Genomic DNA, 18,070 nt, shown 5'->3' with positions numbered 1-18,070 from the left:
TTTGTTGAAGTTGAACTTCAAGTTAACACTGTCTTTTGATGCTATATTTAAATGTCATTTGTCATCTGCTTTGTTATTTAAAAATAAATACAAATAACCTTCATATCAAACACTTGGGTGTAAATAAAAATAAAATCAGACTTCATGCTTTAGTGTACAAAAGGTTTTATTTTCCAAACTATTGTCTAGGTGTTAACCTCGTCACAATAAGTTGTATAAGGGAATATAATGCTAAACAGAAACACCACTCCATTTAAACATTCAATACAAATGGGTTGAAATAAAAACAGCACGTACAATGTTTTCACGAGGTGTCTTCACTGAGGATAAAACATCTTTACTGGGGATAAAACATCTTTACTGCAAAACACAACAAAGGCCCACACACCAAAAAAGAGAGAGAGAAAAAAGAGATGGTATTCTATCAAAAATAACAGCATAAAACATAAATCCCGAAACAGTAACCTTACACCACCCCTACACTGAGATGAGAATGGTACGACCCAAAACCTTACCCAATCACATTCATTACCATCATGCAACAGGACTTGAATTCTCAACAGTTCATGATATCAGAGCTGCCAACCAACAGCAGGGAGAGGGGGGGGAAATCAATCACGCATGAGTTTTGAATGACAAAAACATTCTAAGTAAAAAATACTGACCGAAACAAAACAAAGTACAAAACAAAAAAGGTTTAGGAATAAATGCTCAAAATGAAACCGTCATTGTGTTCAGAGACTGATGCTGTTACTGAGAACACACACGATGCTGCAGTAGGTCAAAGATCAGCCATGTCAGAAGAGGGGGGGTGCCGTAGGGAGGAAACAGAAGGGTTAATACAGGGTCAGGAGGCCAGTACTGCTAGGTGTGAAAGTTCCTGGCCCTGGCCTGTAGGCTTACTAAAACGGTGTGTGTGCTCATGTTTGTCTTAATGTGAGTGTATTCATGTACTGTGTGCGAGAGTGAGCTTTAGCTACGTGTGTGTGTTCATGTCAAAACAAGTATATTCCTGTTCTCAATACTCAGTGGCGGCTGTCTGTGGACGGGGAACGAGAGCCACGAGACCTAGACCTGGAAGGAGACCTGGAAGGTGCACGCTGTGCAGGGGGAGGGGAGTGGGGGGAGGCAGACTTGCTGGGCTTGGAGGGCCGTTTGGAGGAGGTGGAAGAGGTCTCCTTGGCCCTGGGCGGTGGGGAGCCGGGGGCAGCTCCTGCGCCACCACGGGGGGCCGGAGAGCCGCTGTGGGACCGAGAACGAGAGCGGTTGTAGTCCCTCTTGGGGGAGTGGGACCTGGAGCGACGGGGTGTCCTGGAGCGGGACGGGGAACGGTTACGAGAACGGGAACGAGAGGAGCTCTCTGAGCGGGAACGACTCCTGGAACCCCTGGAAAAGAGGAAGGAGAAACCCACGTGAAGTCACTTTGGATTTGAACAGAACCAAGTGGTCAGAAAGGGACTTTTTGGACCTGAATGTCAAAACCTTGACAAAGACGCTCAAAGTTGACCCATTTTAAATAGCATGCCTTTAAATCACTGGAAAATAAATCAGTTGAGGATTATCTTTTAAAAGCGGACAAAAAAAGTTACATTTAAAAAAAGGCTTCTTTTCCCGCCTTTAACATGACTCAAGACGCGTGAACTTTCCCCCCCCTCCATATTAGCATGTTGTTGTAGCTTAGACATTTCTACAGCTACAGTTGTTATATTGTGCCACCATCAGTTGAGACATGCTCTTGAACACAGGCTGGGTGTAATGTTTTGGCTGATAAAATGTACTAAAATGGTATACAATTTAAATTTCAACTTTCAAAATGGCACCACAAAGATGGTTAGAGGTCCAGAGGGGGAGAACATTGACTTTAATAGTAATATCTGTTTTAACATTTTACTGCCAATCCTCTATAGGAAACCTATTGGATTAGCATTTAAGTTGACATTCGACCGTGGGTGAACCGTTGGTGTATCGTTGTGTTAGTAAATGGAAGATATTAAATCAATATAAAGTGTCAACAGAGAACCAGCTAAATTGCAATGGTCTGTAGGGATACGATCATTCTATTTCTGAGATCTTAATGACACCCATTCTGTCTGTATTCAAGAGCATGTTGTGTTTCAACCGATGGGAGGCACAACACAAAAACATCAGGTGATGTGAAATAGTCTAATCTACAAAATATACTAATAAAAAAAAAGTTTAAAAATGACAATCTTAAATATTTTTCTTCAAGAAATAATCAAGTAGTTTGACAACCCTGTTTGTAAACGATAAAATGGTACTCAACCGCTTATCTTTTCCAGTGATGAAGACGTGGATGACTCATGTTATGTAAAATAGGTCAACTTTGAGCACTTTCATCTCTTGAATGTTTTGGCATTCAGATCCAACAGTCACTTTCTGACCACTTCAATGAGCAAACACGGGAAGTATTTAGATTCAAATCAACAACAAAAAAAAGCAGATGGAAAAAGTGAAATAAATGGATGGATTTACCCGAAATAAAACCAACCATCTTATCGGTTCACTGAAACCCTATTTCAAATATGCTGATAGTGCAGCCTTCCCTCAGTTCCTTAGAGGAAACATCTAGAAGGTCTTACACTCCAGACCAACTCACCTCTTCTTAGCTGCCTCAATCAGCTTGATTTTCCTTCCATTGATCTCCTTGCCAGACAGCTTCTCAACAGCGTTTTTCAGATCGCTGTAAGAAGCGAACTCAACCACCCTGAAGATCGACATGACAAAAAGAGGTCAGTAGGATATAACTGAGACATTGGGTTTAACGTCCGTTACATGAGGAGGAGGAGTATGGTTTAACGTCCGTTACATGAGGGGGAGTATGGTTTAATGTCCGTTACATGAGGAGGAGTATGGTTTAAAGACATCATAATGTTGTTATTTTAAAACGAGTTATATCAGTTTATATCAGTATATTGCGATTTTCGGGTTTTTATTTGTGCTGCGTTCTAGGGAGTTGGGCACGTCTTGCCCACATGGCTAATGTTTACTGCTAATTCCAAAGTTGAAGGCGACAATCTACAACCGAGCAACGATTCTTTTGGAAAAAGGACAACTTGCCCAAGATTCTGATGGGAGCTCATCAAAAAGTAAGAACTATTTATGATGTTAATTCGTTGTTCTGTTGAAAAATGTAAAACTCATATTCCGCCATTAATTTCGGTGCAGTCTCGCTTTAACGCACGCTGTATGTCGTAGTAACGTTAATTTTAAATCTAACACAGCGATTGCATTAAGAACTAATGTATCTTTCATTTGCTGTCCAACCTGTATTTTTTAGTCAAGTTTAGGATTAGTTACTGATTAGATTAGGTGCCTCTCCCAAGATTTCTCCCGACATATTGTTGGCAGCTTGGCTACTTCTCATTGTATAACCACGATTTGTGCCGCTAAATATGCACATTTTCGAACAAACTCTATATGTATTGTGTAATATGATGTTATAAGACTGTCATCTGAAGAAGTTTGAGAAGGTCAGTGAAAAAATTAATATCTTTTGCTGGTTTATTCGTTATCGCTATTGTTGGCCTGAATCAATGCTGTTGTGTGGTTGGCTATTGTAGTAAGCTAATATAATGCTATATTGTTATTGCTGTAAAACACTTAAAAAATCTGAAATATTGGCTGGACTCACAAGATCTTTGTCTTTCATTTGCTGTACGCTGTGTATTTTTCAGAAATGTTTTATGATGAGTATTTAGTTAATTCACGTTGGTCTCTGTAGTTATTCTAGTTGCTTTGGTGAGAGTTGTGATGGTGGCTGCAATGGTAAACTATGATTTATACCTGAAATATGCACATTTTTCTAACAAAACATATGCTATACAATAAATATGTTATCAGACTGTCATCTGATGAAGTTGTTTCTTGGTTAGTGGCTATTTACATCTTTATTGGGTCGGAATTGTGATAGCTACCTATGCAGGAAAAAAATGGTGGAGAAAAAAAAGTTGTGTCTTTTGCTATCGTGGTTAGCTAATAGATTTACATAGTGTCTTCGCTGTAAAACATTTTAAAAATCAGAAATGATGGCTGGATTCACAAGATGTGTATCTTTCATCTGGTGTCTTGGACTTGTGATTTAATGATATTTAGATGCTAGTATTTACTTGTGACGCTATGCTAGGCTATGCTAGTCAGCTTTTTTACTGATGGGGGTGCTCCTGGATCCGGGATTGTGTGCAAGTAGAAGTTAATGTCCGTTACATGAGGAGGAGTATGGTTTAATGTCCGTTACATGAGGAGGAGTATGGTTTAACGTCCGTTACATGAGGGGTATGGTTTAACGTCCGTTACATATCAGGAGGAGTATGGTTTAATGTCCGTTACATATCAGGAGGAGTATGGTTTAATGTCCGTTACATATCAGGAGGAGTATGGTTTAATGTCCGTTACATGAGGAGGAGTATGGTTTAATGTCCGTTACATGAGGAGGAGTATGGTTTAATGTCCGTTACATGAGGAGGAGTATGGTTTAATGTCTGTTTTATTAGGAGGAGTATGGTTTAATGTCTGTTTTATTAGGAGGAGTATGGTTTAATGTCTGTTTTATTAGGAGGAGTATGGTTTAATGTCTGTTTTATTAGGAGGAGTATGGTTTAATGTCTGTATTATTAGCAGTATGGATGTTGGCAAGTCTAAACGTCTAGGAAGAACAGCGGGGGGAGCTCATGTCATTCTTACCCTTCGTTGAGCTTGGGGCGGTGGGCATCTGCGAACGTGACTTCCCCAGCCTGTCTCATGAAATCTTTCAGGTCCTACACAACGACAGGCTAAGTTAGGACCGGACCAGGACAACAATGTCAACATAATGCATTATATTTCCCCAAAGAGAAAAAAGGTTAGATATCATAGAGCAACTACAAAGCCTAAGATAACAAGAGGGGTCCAAGAACCTCAGAGAACACTGCAAAATGACTGGCTGTCTGGTCCAGCAACACTAAGTCATTGTGTTATGAAAGTAGTTGTCAGTTAAAACGGTTAGGTCTGTCTATGTGCGAAGTTGTGTGGATACATTGACGTCTGCAACCAGTCAACTTGACAGAACTAGCGGTTTAGAAAACGCCACAGACCTCCTTAAGAAACTCCTTTGTAGCAAATCCAAGAGCTTGGCAAAATGGCCAAAATTAAGTTAACTGAACAGAGGCTACAAAGCCCTACAGCTTAACTTCTTGAGAATACAGGGGGTGCTGTTTTCGCATTAGCATAATTTCCTCTACAGATTAAACTGCCTCTTATTCAATTATTGCTCTTACTATATGCATATAATTAATACCATTGGATAGAAAACAATCTATAGTTTCTAAAACAGTTTCAATTTTGTCTCTGAGTGAAACAGAAGTCATTTGACAGCACTTTCCCTGACCAAAAAGAAGAATGCAAGATGTGTATGCTCGCTTCAACGCTCTGCCTATATATGGTCACGCCACCTATGACCCGAAACACACTTCATTCGTCTTCCTCTGGGTGTCAAGAGGACGTCAGAGGATACATTTTTTGTTTATCTTGTACTGACGTGAAATAAGACCTATTTCTTTGGCGTGACCGACAACTTCCGGTTCTCTGAATTGCGCGATTTTGAGGTGCGATTGTCTACTGTTATGCTGCCGTTACGGATGAAAACTATCTCCGTCTCGAAGTTTGTTTGATACATGTGACCATATCATCTTAATGTATGTTTTTTCAATATAGTTTAATCAGATTATTTGAATTTTTTCGGGAGTTTTGCCGTGTTCCGTTCTGTGAGTTTTTTTACTTTAGACAGAACCGTGCCAGTCGACCAGTACCTATGCTAAATGAAGAGGGAAAGTTGCCATTATGAATGGATTGAACGACTCATCAGGACTAAGGACACCTTGATCAACCTTCTGATGAAAGATCAGCAATAGTAAGACCCAATTTACGATGTTATTTCATATATCTGTCGTGCATGTGAACTGGTCGGGGCCGCCCAGCTGGTTCTGGCTGGCGTGGCTATGCTAATTTAGCGCTACATTTTGTTTTCGCTATAAAACATTTAATAAATCTGAAATATTGTTTGGATTCACCAGATGTTGGGCTTTCAATATCTGTACGCTGTGTATTTTTTCTGAAATGTTTTAAGACAAGTAATTAGTTATATGACGTTGGTCTCTAATTGTTCTGGCTGCATCGGCACTATTTCAGATTGCAGCTGCAATGTAGAACTGTGATTTATACCTGAAAAATGCACATTTAAAAAAAAAAAACTATGCTATACCATAAATATGTTATCAGACTCATCTTATGAAGTTGTTTCTTGGTTAGTGGCTATATATATTTTTTTATTTAGTCGAATTAGTGATAGCTACTGACGCAGGAAAAAACTGTTGGAGTAAAAAAATTGTGTCTTTTGCTAACGTGTTTAGCTAATAGATTTACATATTGTGTCTTCCCTGTAAAACATTATAAAAATCTGAAATGGTGGCTTTATTCACAGGATCTGTATCTTTCATTAGGTGTCTTGGACTTGTGATTTAATGATATTTAGATGCTACTATTTAATTGTGACGCTATGCTAGCGATGCTAATCAGTGTGGGGGGGGTGGGGGGTGCTCCCGGACCCGGGGTAGGTGCTCGGTAGAGGTTAAGACCGTTCCTAATGAAATGTGATGAAAGCCTTGGCCGGAAAAACAAATGGTTGTTTACACATTCTGATCTTTTTGCTACCAATTGGTCTTTTGACCAATCATATCAGCACTGAAAAATATCTGGTCAAAAGACCAACCAGTCGGGGGGGGGGGCAGAACGTCGAGCGTGCATAAAGACTGCAGATAGGACGTCATTGTTTTAGCACTATCCAGTCTGTACACCACGGCATGGTTCAACTTGCCAATAAATCAACGCAATCTTTTTTTTATTTTTATTAGCGGTATCCTGGAGCTAAAGTTAGACTCATGTACCACCGTTATGATTTTTTTTTTTTTTACCCGGGAGCAATGTAAAAATACCGACAACTTATCAAAACAAAGAATTTGTGTTAAGTGCGTGTGGGCCACCGTCTTTATGCACCTCCACTAAAGAGAAATGGTAACGGCATCTTTTTGAAGGCACCAACTACGCCACGGTTCATTGGACAATGCCTATGGGGAAATTAACAGCGTTTTTGTAGGGTTTTGGATAAACGCCATAAAAAAAAAAAAAAAAAAAAGGCAAATCAAAAGGCTTTATAAAAAAGGTAACGTTAACGGAGTGCGATTATCTCAGAAGAAAACGTATACGAGCTTTTAAACTTGTGTTGACCTTAGCCGGCATTCATCCCAAAACCCTATTATTTTCCACTTTGACAATCTTCATCAGCTAACGTCAATGAACTTGTAAAAAATTTACTTAATATCAAAAAACACATAGGGTTCACTTGAAAAAAAAGTACCGTTAACTGACTGCTATCGTATCATCGAACAAAAAGTAATGAATTTAGTTTTTTTAAAGGACTTTGCTCCATTGGGCAGCCTGTGTAAACACAGCCTACGTGATCGGCAATTGGATCTGTAAAACGGAGGAAGCTAACGTCAAATATTTCAAGTCGACCTGAACATTTAATTGGATTGTTTTGCATTGTCTCAAAATTATTGGACCCCGCTCTCTTTAAAAACAACTACACAGAATAGTCATAAATATAAAAAGTCTGCATGACCAGCAGAGGTGTTTGTGTTGATCAACCCCAAGAGCCCTGTCGTCTCTGGCTAGACAGGCGCTCCCTTAACACCCAGGACGGGAACCCCATCTAGGGCTCAGCACCCCCCTCAGTCTCAGTACAGAGAGTCAACAGGGAGGAAGAGAGGAAACTAATACCTGATAGCGACCCCTTTGGAGCGGGCCGTAGCAGGCTCTCCTAGTCCACCATACCATAACCACCTTGATCGCACCTCGTGATCCAACCTTGACCCTCGTGACCTCGCTCAGCAGATTTTATCCACATCTGGGCACCTCTCGCGATGTGCGGACGGAACCACAGCACACGGCAAGGGGGGGGAGGGGAATTGGGGGGAGATATGGATCGATCGAAGCCTCTCAAATTAACGAACCACCATGGATCAGACCAAAACACCGCCACCATCATCATCATCATGAACACCATCATCGACTCTCCTCTTTCTGCCTCTGTTTGTGATTTCTGTGTCAGCACGGCGCTCCGGCCGTCGAGGCCCCACACCACCAGGGGGACAGCGAGTGTGAGCGAAGGGGCAGCCAGCGCTTCTAGAGCAGAGAGAGAGTAGTGGAACCCGGGGCTGGGACCTGACCCCCGACCAAGTGAGGGAGCACTCTCTCATACGACCAGCAGGAGGAGAGGAACCAACTAGGAGCGGGCTGACTGGCACACTGGGGCTGGCACGACATGGCTCAACCCAGAGAGAGGGACCCTGATTGGGTTAACTCCACCATAAGAAGCGCTCTCTTCCATACGACACAACAGTCAGGCTGGCAAATAAAGGGGTGAAGAATTGGTTAAAATTAAAAAACAGACAAATGTTTTTTTTCCTCCCTCTTTTGTATCTAATCAACTGCATTCTTTATCTGCAGTAAAAAGCCATTTCTCCACCGGAAGCTCTCAGGAAAGGGCTGGATATGTACTGAGAGCTCTTGATAGGTTATTAAATACTTTGCAAGGAGCCATTTGGGCCAATAACAACACATTTAGTGCTGTTGATTTGCATAATTATTTGCTCTCAGCCCATGGAATATTACCACATATACTAAAATAAACGTAGGCAAAAAAAAAAAATTGAAAAAAAAGAAAGAAGAGTATGAGTCTTGTATTAGTGTTTACCTGGACTGCCCCAGGAAGTTGCCTTGAGGTCATTACTAGTGAAGATGTCAGGTATGGGCGTTCTCTCCGTCTGATCAGTCAGAGCCTGGAGTTACTAACAGGCAGGTAGAGACACGCCCAGGTAAGGAACTCACCTGCCAGCTGACGCGGGATGACAGGTTCTCCACGATGAGACGGTTCTCCGTACGCATCGGAGGAGGGTTTCTACTGCGATGAGGGGGGAGACAAAGAACAGTGTGAGAACCTTGCAGATGATCTAGAATCGTGGTTCCCTTACAAGTGGGTGAGAACCCGTTGGTGGGTCATGGATGTAGTTCCTTCGTTCTAGTCAAAGCCGGGATTTGGTCCCGACTAGTAGCCTAATACCTTTGCTGTGGTGGGAGAGAGAACCTCAGTACTGATTTAGGATCAGTATCCCCCCCTGTCCATTTGTTATCAGATCCTAGAACACTCCCACTATGCTTTGTGTCTACAGGACCATGACTGACTAAAAATAAAAAATAATAATGAAATAGTTCAAAGGGGATGAGAGCAGTCTCAGCCCACACGGAGCTGATAGCTTGCTGGTCTCTTAGATTAGGTTGGATTTACACTACATAACCAAAAGTGTGTGGACAACTGCTCGTCGAACATCTCGTTCCAAAACCAAGGGCCTTTGTTGCTATAACAGCCTCCACTCTTCTGGGAAGGCTTTCCACTAGATGTTGGAGCATTGCTGCAGAGACCTGCTTCCATTCAGCCACATGATCATTAGTGAGGTCGAACACTGATGTTGGGTGATTAAGCCTGGCTCGCAGTTGGCATTCCAATTCATCCCAGGTCAGTCAAGTGCTTCCACAACGATGTCGACAAACCATTTTCTGTATGGACCTTGCTTTGTGCACGGGGGCATCGTCATGCTGAAACAGGAAAGGACCTTCCCCAAACTGTTGCCACAAAGTTGGAAGCACAGAATCGTCTAGAATGTCTTTGTATGCTGTAGCGTTAAGATTTCCCTTCATTGGAACAAAGGGGCCCGAACCATGAAAAACAGCCTCAGACCAATACTCATCAAACACCAAACTTTACAGTTGGCACTACGCATTGGGGCAGGTAGCGTTCTCCTGGCATCCGCCAAACCCAGATTCGTTCGTCGGTCTGCCAGATGGTGAAGTATGATATTCCAATGCTTCAGAGTCCAATGGCAGCGTGCTTTACACCACTCCAGCTGACGCTTGGCATTGCGCATGGTGATCTTAGGCTTGTGTGCGGATGCTCGGCCATGGAAACCCATTTCATGAAGCTGCCGACAAACAGTTATTGTGCTGACGCTTCTTCCAGAGGCAGTTTGGAACTCTGTAGTGAGTGTTGCAACCGAGGACAGGCGGTCGCGTTCTGTGCGCTTGTGTGGCCTACCACATCACGGCTGAGCCGTTATTGCGCCTAGAAGTTTACACTTCACAATAACAGCACTTACAGTTGACCGGGGCAGCTCTAGCAGGGCAGAAATTTGACAAACTGACTTGTTGGAAAAGTGGCATCCTATGACGGTGCCACATTGAAAGTCACAGATATCTTCAGTAAGGCCTACAGGTCTACAGCCAATGTTCATCTAGGGAGATTACATGGCTGTGTGCTTCATTTTATACACTTGTCAGTATTGGGTGTGGTCGAAATAACCGAATCCACTAATTTGAAGGGGTGTCCACATACTTTTGTATACATAGTTTATATTCATAGCAATTTTCCAAAAGGTGCTTCATATTGACAGAAAGTGGAATAAACTGTCATTTGAACTTACTCTGCCGGTTGTCCACTTGGTTGGTTTGTCCTTATGGAAATTTGAGACAAAATATCCACAGGAATGTATTATTAAACAGACTTTAAAATGCTGGTACTGAGATGTCTATATCCTGGTATATGCATGGACGCAATTACATTGTGCGCGTGCCTCAGGTGATGAACAAACCGTGCAAGACACGTACAGAAACCAGTTTTTTGAAGTTGGTTTAATAACACCTTGATGTGGGTATTTTGTCTCAACTGTCCACATGTAAAATGGACTTCAGATATCTGGAATCTATATATGTTAGCGACGAGTGTGTAAAGTCCCCACTGGGAATAGTAGGAGGCTAGCTGATAGTATGAATGTCCATATACCTCCGACTATCCTGGGAGCCACGGCCGTAGCGATCTGGGAAACGCCCTCCGCCCCCTCCTCCACCCCCGCCGCCGCCACCTCCACCACCGCCGCCACCACCACCACCTCTGTCACCACCGCGTCCTCGGCCACCACGCAGGCGCACACGGGCGTGCTCAATGGTTACCCTAAGAGAGAGAATGGAGAGATGAGGGGGGAATGAGAGAACAGAGGGCTATTGTAAGGATGTTCTAACCACCACTGATCCTTAATTGAATGTGGGCATTGAGTCAACATGGTTGTGATGTGTAAATGTCCATCGTGAACAGTGACGCCGTCCCTTTACCTCTCGTTGCAGAGCTCCTTGCCGTCCAGCTCATAAACAGCATCCTCAGCATCCCTGGGATCATCAAACTCCTGGACAACAACATAGAACATTCAGACCACTATCCATTCTAGAACATTTAGCTAGCTAACATAGCAATGAGTTAGCGGAGTTTGTAATTGAGGGCTTAGCTAAGCGTGTCAGGGACTAGATTTAAATGCACACTAACGATTTTATATAAAAATAAAAAAATCATTTTGGCAGATGGCAGAGTATGGCATTAGTAATGTAAACACCTTACTCTGCTAAACTTTATTAAAAAACGTTTAGCAGAGTAAGGTGTTTACTAATTCCATTTGATGTTTTAATGGGACAAAATGTGCTTTTCTTAAAAAAAAAACAAGAACATCTCTAAGTGACTCAACTTTTGAATGTGTGTGTGTATATATAAACACACACTACCGTTCAAAGGTTTGGGGGTCACTGAGAAATGTCCTCGTTTTTTAAAGACAAGCACATTTTGTCCATTAAAACATCAAATTGATCAGAAATGCAGCGTAAACATTGTTAACTTCTTATGGCTGAAGGGGCAGTATTGAGTAGCTTGGATGAAAGGTGCACAGAGGTGCCCAGAGTAAACGGCCCGCTTCTCATTCCCAGTTGCTAATATATGCATATTATTATTCATATTGGATAGAAAACACTCTGAAGTTTCTAAAAGTGTTTGAATTATGTCTGTGAGTATAGCAGAACTCATATGGCAGGGCAAAAAGCTGAGAAGTTCCACTTCCTGTTTGGATTTTTCCCGGGGTAGATTTTCAACCAAGCTGCCATTGACATTACAGCGAGATATGGATGAGTTTTCACTTCCTACGGCTTCCACTAGATGTCAACAGTCAATAGAACTTTGTCTGATGAATCTAATGTGAAGGGGGGCAGAAGGAGACAGGAATTAGTGATCACTGGCAGGAGGTGATCACGCGCGTTCACGTGAGTCAGCTCCGTTCCTTCGGTCAACTGAAGTCGATGGAATTCTCCAGTTGGAACGTTATTCACGATGTTAACAACATTCTAAAGATTGATTCAGTAAATTGTTTGACATGTTTCTACTGACTGTAACGGAACTTATGGACATTCGTCACGTTATAGTGGACGCGCTTTGGGTTTGGTAAACATGTCCAAAGTAGCTAATTTTACATAAATAACTGACATTAACGAACAAATCAAGCATTTATTGTGGACCTGGGATTCCTAGGACTGCATTCTGATGAATTCATCAAAGGTAAGGAAACATTTATCATGTATTTTCTGGTTTCTGTTGAGTCCAACATGCTAATTTGGCTATTGTTCTGAGCTCCGTCTCAGATTACTGCATGATTTATTTTTCCGTAAAGTTTGTTTGAAATCTGACACAGCGGTTGCATTAAGGAGAAGTATATCTATAATTCCATGTGTATAACTTGTATTATCATCTACATTTATGATGAGTATTTCTGTTGAAACGATGTGGCTATGCAAAGTCTCTTGATGTTTTTGCAACTAGTGAATCTAACGCTTCAATGTAAACTCAGATTTTTTAAATATGAACTTAAACAAAACATGCATGTATTGTGTAACATGAAGTCCTATGAGTGTCATCTGATGAAAATAATCAAAGGTTAGTGATTAATTTTTATCTCTATTTCTGGTTTTTGTGAAAGCTATCTTCCGCTGGAAAAAATGGCTGTGCTTATTGTGGTTTTGTGGTGACCTTACATAAATCGTTTGTAGTGCTTTCGCTGAAAAGCCTATTTGAAAACGGACACTTTGGTGGGATTAACAACAAGATTACCTTTAAAACGATATAAGACACATGAATGTCTGAGGAATTTTAATTATGAGATTTCTGTTTTGAATTTGGAGCCCTGAACTTTTTTGTTTTTGTCATATCGATCCCGTTACCGGGATTGCAGCCATTGTAAATGACCATTGTAGCTGGAAAACGCTGAATTGTAATGGAATGCATACATAGGTGTACAGAGGCCCATTATCAGCAACCATCACTCCTGGTGTTAGCTAATCCAAGTTTATAATTTTAAAAGACTAATTGATCATTAGAAAGCCCCTTTGCAATCATGTTAGCAGAGCTGAAAACGGTTCCTGATTAAAACAACAAAAAAATCCTTGAGACTAGTTGAGCATCTGGAGCATCAGCATTGGTGGGTTCGATTACAACTTCAAAATGGCCTGAAGCAAAACTTTGAAACTCGTCAGTCTATTCCTGTTCTGAGAAATTATGGCTATTCCATGCGAGAAATTGCCAAGAAACGGAAGATTTTGGACAACACTGTACTACTCCCTTCAGAGAACACCACAAACTGTCTCTAACCAGAATAGAAATAGGAGTGGGAGGCCCCGGTGCACAACTGAGCAAGAGGACAAGTACATTAGTGTCTCTAGTTTGAGAGCGAAGCCTCACAAGTCCTCAACTGGCAGCTTCATTAAATAGTACCCGCAAAACACTAGTCTCAACGTCAACAGTGAAGAGGCGACTCCAGGATGCCGGCTTTCTAGGCAGACTTCCTCTGTCCAGCGTGTGTTCTTTTGCCCAGTCAGATATGGCCTTTTCTTTGCAACTCTGCCTAGAAGGCCAGCACCCCGTGGTCACATCTTCACTGTTGACACTGGTGTTTTGCAGGTAGTATTTAATATAGCTGCCAGTCTAGTTTATCCCCTGAAAGTTCTCTTGTTAACTTCTTTGGGGTAGGGGGAGGTATTTTCACATCCGGATGAAAAGCATGACCAGAGGCCTGCTACAAAGCCATAAAAGTTAGAATATGCATATTAGTAGATTTAGATAGAAAACTCTGAAGTTTCTAAAACGGTTTGAATGATGTCTGTGTATAACATAACTCATCAGGAAGACAAAAGCCTGAGAAAAAATCCAACCAGGAAGTGAGAAATCTGAGGTTGGTCGATTTTCAACTCAGCTCCTATTGAAGATAGTGGGATATTGGTAATGTTGAACTTCCTAAGGCTTCCACGAGATGTCAACAGTCTTTAGAACCTTGTCTGATGCCTCTACTGTTTAGTGGGGCCGAAGGAGAGAGGATTGAGTCAGGTCTGCCATGAAGTGACCATGCGCGTTCACATGACAGCGAGCTCTGTTCCATCGCAATTCTGAAGACACAGGAATACTCCGGTTGGAACATTGAAGAATTATCTTAAAAACATCCTAAAGATTGATTCAATACTTTGTTTGTCATGTTTTTACGGACTGTAATATAACTTTTAAACTTTTCGTCCGTACTTTCAGCGCGCCGTGAGTTTGGAAAGTGTACTGACCGCTAGAACAACGAGGAATTTAGACATAAATGGACATTATCGAACATTTATTGTGGAACTGGGATTCCTGGGAGTGCATTCTGATGAAGATCAAAGGTAAATGAATGCTTATATTGTTACTTCTGACTGCATAATATGGCGGCTATATCTGTGCCTTAATTGTGCTCTGAGCGCCGACTCAGATTATTGCATGGTTTGCTTTTTTGAAATCTGACACAGCGGTTGCATTAAGGAGAAGTGCATCAAATTCCATGCATAACAGTTGTATCTTTTAGCAATGTTTATTATGAGTATTCCTGTAAATTGATGTGGCTCTCTGCAAAATCAAAGGATGTTGTGTCTTCTGAACGTAAGGCGCCAATGTAAACTCAGATTTTTGGATATAAATATGAACTTACCGAACAAAACATACATTATTCTGTAACATGAAGTCCTATGAGTGTCATCTGATGAAGATCAAAGGTTAGTGATTAATTGTATCTATATTTCTGCCTTTTGTGAATCCTCTCTTTGGCTGGAAAAATGGGTGTGTTATTCTGTGAATAGGCACTCGCCTAACATAATCGTTTGGTTTGCTTTCCTCGTAAAGCTTTTTTGAAATCGGACACTGTAGCTGGATTTACAACAAGTGCATCTTTAAAATGGTGTAAAATACATGTATGTTTGAGGAATTTTAATTATGGGATTTCTGTTTTGAATTTGGCGCACTGCACTTTCACTGGCTGTTGAAGAGGTGGGACGCTAACATCTCATGTACCCTAGAGAGGTTAACTAGCCACATTGACATGATCTGTTATTAGTTAGCACATGCACCTGCCCAATGTAGACAGTGTATAGAGATGTAGTATGGAGAATATGAGCCATTTTGGCCAGTTTAGGAGTTGTGTATACGATGTCTGTCAAGGGTTATTTTGTACACCAGCGGGTACTATATGTTGGGGTCATGGGCCAATGGTCTCGTGTGCATGTAGGTAGCACAGGTGACCAGGAAGGGTTAGTACAGGCGAGAGAGCACAGAGTTCTTACCGTATCACAGATACAGCTTATAGACGCATCTCTGCACCTTTTTGAATAGGAATGTGTTTTGGAGCTATTTATATACGCAATAAAAAATGGGAACTTCACCACAAAAGAGTAACGTTTGGAAAGCAGATTTTTGTGGAAGCGTTATGGACAGCTGTCCTCTGTGCCAGTGCATAGGGAATCGCTACTACAGAGACTGTTTGGTAATTGGCAAGACATCTTGCAGATGTATTTAGAATGGCTACAATCTAAATTCTTCCTTGTTTATTCATGAGTTGCATGTTTCCTCACAATATTATTTTGAATGCTCATTTTGGACTGATGTCCGACTGAGCATTCTACTCAATGCATCATCAATGAGCGCTGATGAATATTATCAAAAGTGCATTACAGTGGCTTGGAAATACAATGACTTTCTAAAGGAAGCAAATAATTGAGGAAAACCTTTTGTCATCGTTTTGAAGTCACCAGATTGACTTCATACGCAGTATAACGTTAGCGTCGCTAGCTATTTTTGAACAACATTGGCATCTGCCCAAAGTAAATTTGACAACATGATAATGCTGGCAAAGTTGTTTCTTACAAAACATTCACTACTTAGTTTCCTGAAATCGGAGTAGATAGTGAATATATGAAAGCCCCTATAGGCCTTAACTCAGAATCAAATAGGCATCACAAAATTAGCATGGTCGCTGTGGTAGAACGTTTAATTTGAGTGGCAATTTTCGGCATATATCAGAGTTCCATTAGGTAGCCTGATTTCAGATGTGTCTGTGTAAATAGGATTGTGAGGGAAATCGTTCTTGCAAAGTATGCAAACATTTAAATTAAATATGAATTAAATCGGAATATTCTCAGTAACCTTAGTGTGCATGTAACTGTACTCATTGTGTATAGACTGACCACAAAACTAGAAGAAGCCGTATGCGCGTTCACTACACTTAACCAAGAGCCAACTGCCTGCCTCCTTAGCCTGGGGCTAAGAACAATGCATTGTGAAAAGGTCGTGTGCAATTTGAATGTATACTGACCACAAAACCAAAGCCCCTCTTGAGGTCGATGTCTCGGATGCGGCCATATCCTTTAAAGAATCTCTCCACGTCCTTCTCTCTGGCAGACGGGTTCAACCGGCCGACAAATATGCGGCATCCACTCATTCTGGCTGTAGGATGTGTATCTGATAGCAAAACAGTAAAGAAAAGAAAAAACGACGTATGACGACAAATAGTTAAACAAAAAAAAAAAAACACTATTGAAGGAATGTTGTTAAAACGTCGTGTCAGGTGGTACAGTCACCAGAAATACTTAATGCGCACACCCACATCATTCATTAGCTAGCAATTTTAGCTAACGTTAGCTAGAATGCCATCGTTTACAAACTGCAGAACGTAAACAGAAGTTCAATATATTATCAACATAAACAAATATATTAAACCGTGCAATCATGTATAGTCATGCCGGAGAGGTTTCAGAAGCGATTATTTATCGTTACCTTAACTGCGACAGTCATCGTGCATTTTTTTTGGGGGGGGGCCTTGTGATTGCCTTCGCAAACACAAGATAAACACCACAAAGATAACGCTAACAAGCTTGCTAACCACATTGTTTCCGACGGGCAATACTACTGCATTAACATTAGTTACATCCATTTTAATTGTGAAAATCTTCATTTTAACATACCTTTCTGTGTTTTTCTTCTGCTGAGGGATTGACTTGCTGCTTGCTGCCTCTTGAAAACACAGCGAAAAAGACACGCACACAAAATGGAGTCGGCTTTTCAATGACACCGTGCAGAAGTAGCACAGATAGAACAACCAGACAGATATTTCCCTGGATGTATAAATGTGAAGCATCTGGTTTGCGATTCCATTCACTCCCAAATATGGTAGTGAGAGGAAGCCCACTGGCGGGCAAGGGGAGGAGATGGATTTTGGCCGATATTATGCAAATCTTCTCATCAATTAAATATATATATTTTTATCTCAATACAGTTTTCTGTTATGAACAGACCGGACTACGTTTTGTAGACTTCACCCTTTTGCAAATTGAGTAATTGCACAAGGGCAGTTCACAGAGTAGGCATTCCCTAACGGAAATATGCAGATGTGACTTACAACGCGCCAATAGGATTTCACTAGCTTGTGCTTGGCTCTGCCCACCTCCTTGCTTGTTCTGCCCACTATGACTCATTTGTTCGCCTTGGGAACAAGCGGTGGTCTGTCTTGGTTTAGTTATAAAAAATCTTTGGTAGTACTTTATCTAGCCGCTAGGTATCAGCTAGTCACAGGGTTCACAATCTACATAAAACGATGGTTGGTGGCACTCGTCACTCATCATAGTAGTAGTGGGACCCAATATAAAATGTAATGGCGCTTTATGTCCTAGAGTTGATGTACAGATATATACTGCTGTTATGTTTACAGTTAGTAAGATGAACAGCTAGCCAGTATCATGACACTATGGCTGATGTTAA

At 41.3% G+C, this 18,070-nt stretch overlaps 1 protein-coding gene across 1 annotated transcript; it reads right to left on the bottom strand.

The window, feature by feature from the left end:
• Positions 1–148: 148 nt before the first annotated feature.
• LOC129817775 (serine/arginine-rich splicing factor 5-like) lies at positions 149–17,474 on the bottom strand. Its single transcript, XM_055873321.1, has 8 exons — positions 17,278–17,474; positions 16,629–16,774; positions 11,272–11,342; positions 10,946–11,113; positions 8,941–9,013; positions 4,702–4,775; positions 2,618–2,725; positions 149–1,386 (listed from the first exon to the last, which is right to left on the bottom strand). Exons 2-8 carry the CDS (start codon positions 16,752–16,754, stop codon positions 1,026–1,028), a joined length of 981 nt encoding a protein of 326 aa, XP_055729296.1. The 5' UTR covers positions 16,755–16,774; positions 17,278–17,474; the 3' UTR covers positions 149–1,025.
• Positions 17,475–18,070: the final 596 nt, after the last annotated feature.

The sequence above is a fragment of the Salvelinus fontinalis genome, chromosome 20 (genome assembly GCF_029448725.1).
Source record: "Salvelinus fontinalis isolate EN_2023a chromosome 20, ASM2944872v1, whole genome shotgun sequence".
In the NCBI taxonomy this organism is placed as follows: Eukaryota; Metazoa; Chordata; class Actinopteri; order Salmoniformes; family Salmonidae; genus Salvelinus; species Salvelinus fontinalis.
Note: the sequence above shows the minus strand (reverse complement) of the source record. Positions and strands in the feature narration are given on the sequence as shown.

Bases quoted from the DNA above. Each gene is read 5' to 3' on its own strand.
- LOC129817775 (XM_055873321.1), bottom strand. From the start codon at position 16,754: ATGAGTGGATGCCGCATATTTGTCGGCCGGTTGAACCCGTCTGCCAGA. The intron at 11,114-11,271 runs GTAAAGGGACGG...TCTCTCTCTTAG, and splicing joins AAGGAGCTCTGCAACGAGAG to GGTAACCATTGAGCACGCCC. The intron at 2,726-4,701 runs GTAAGAATGACA...GTCGATCTTCAG, and splicing joins CGCCCCAAGCTCAACGAAGG to GGTGGTTGAGTTCGCTTCTT.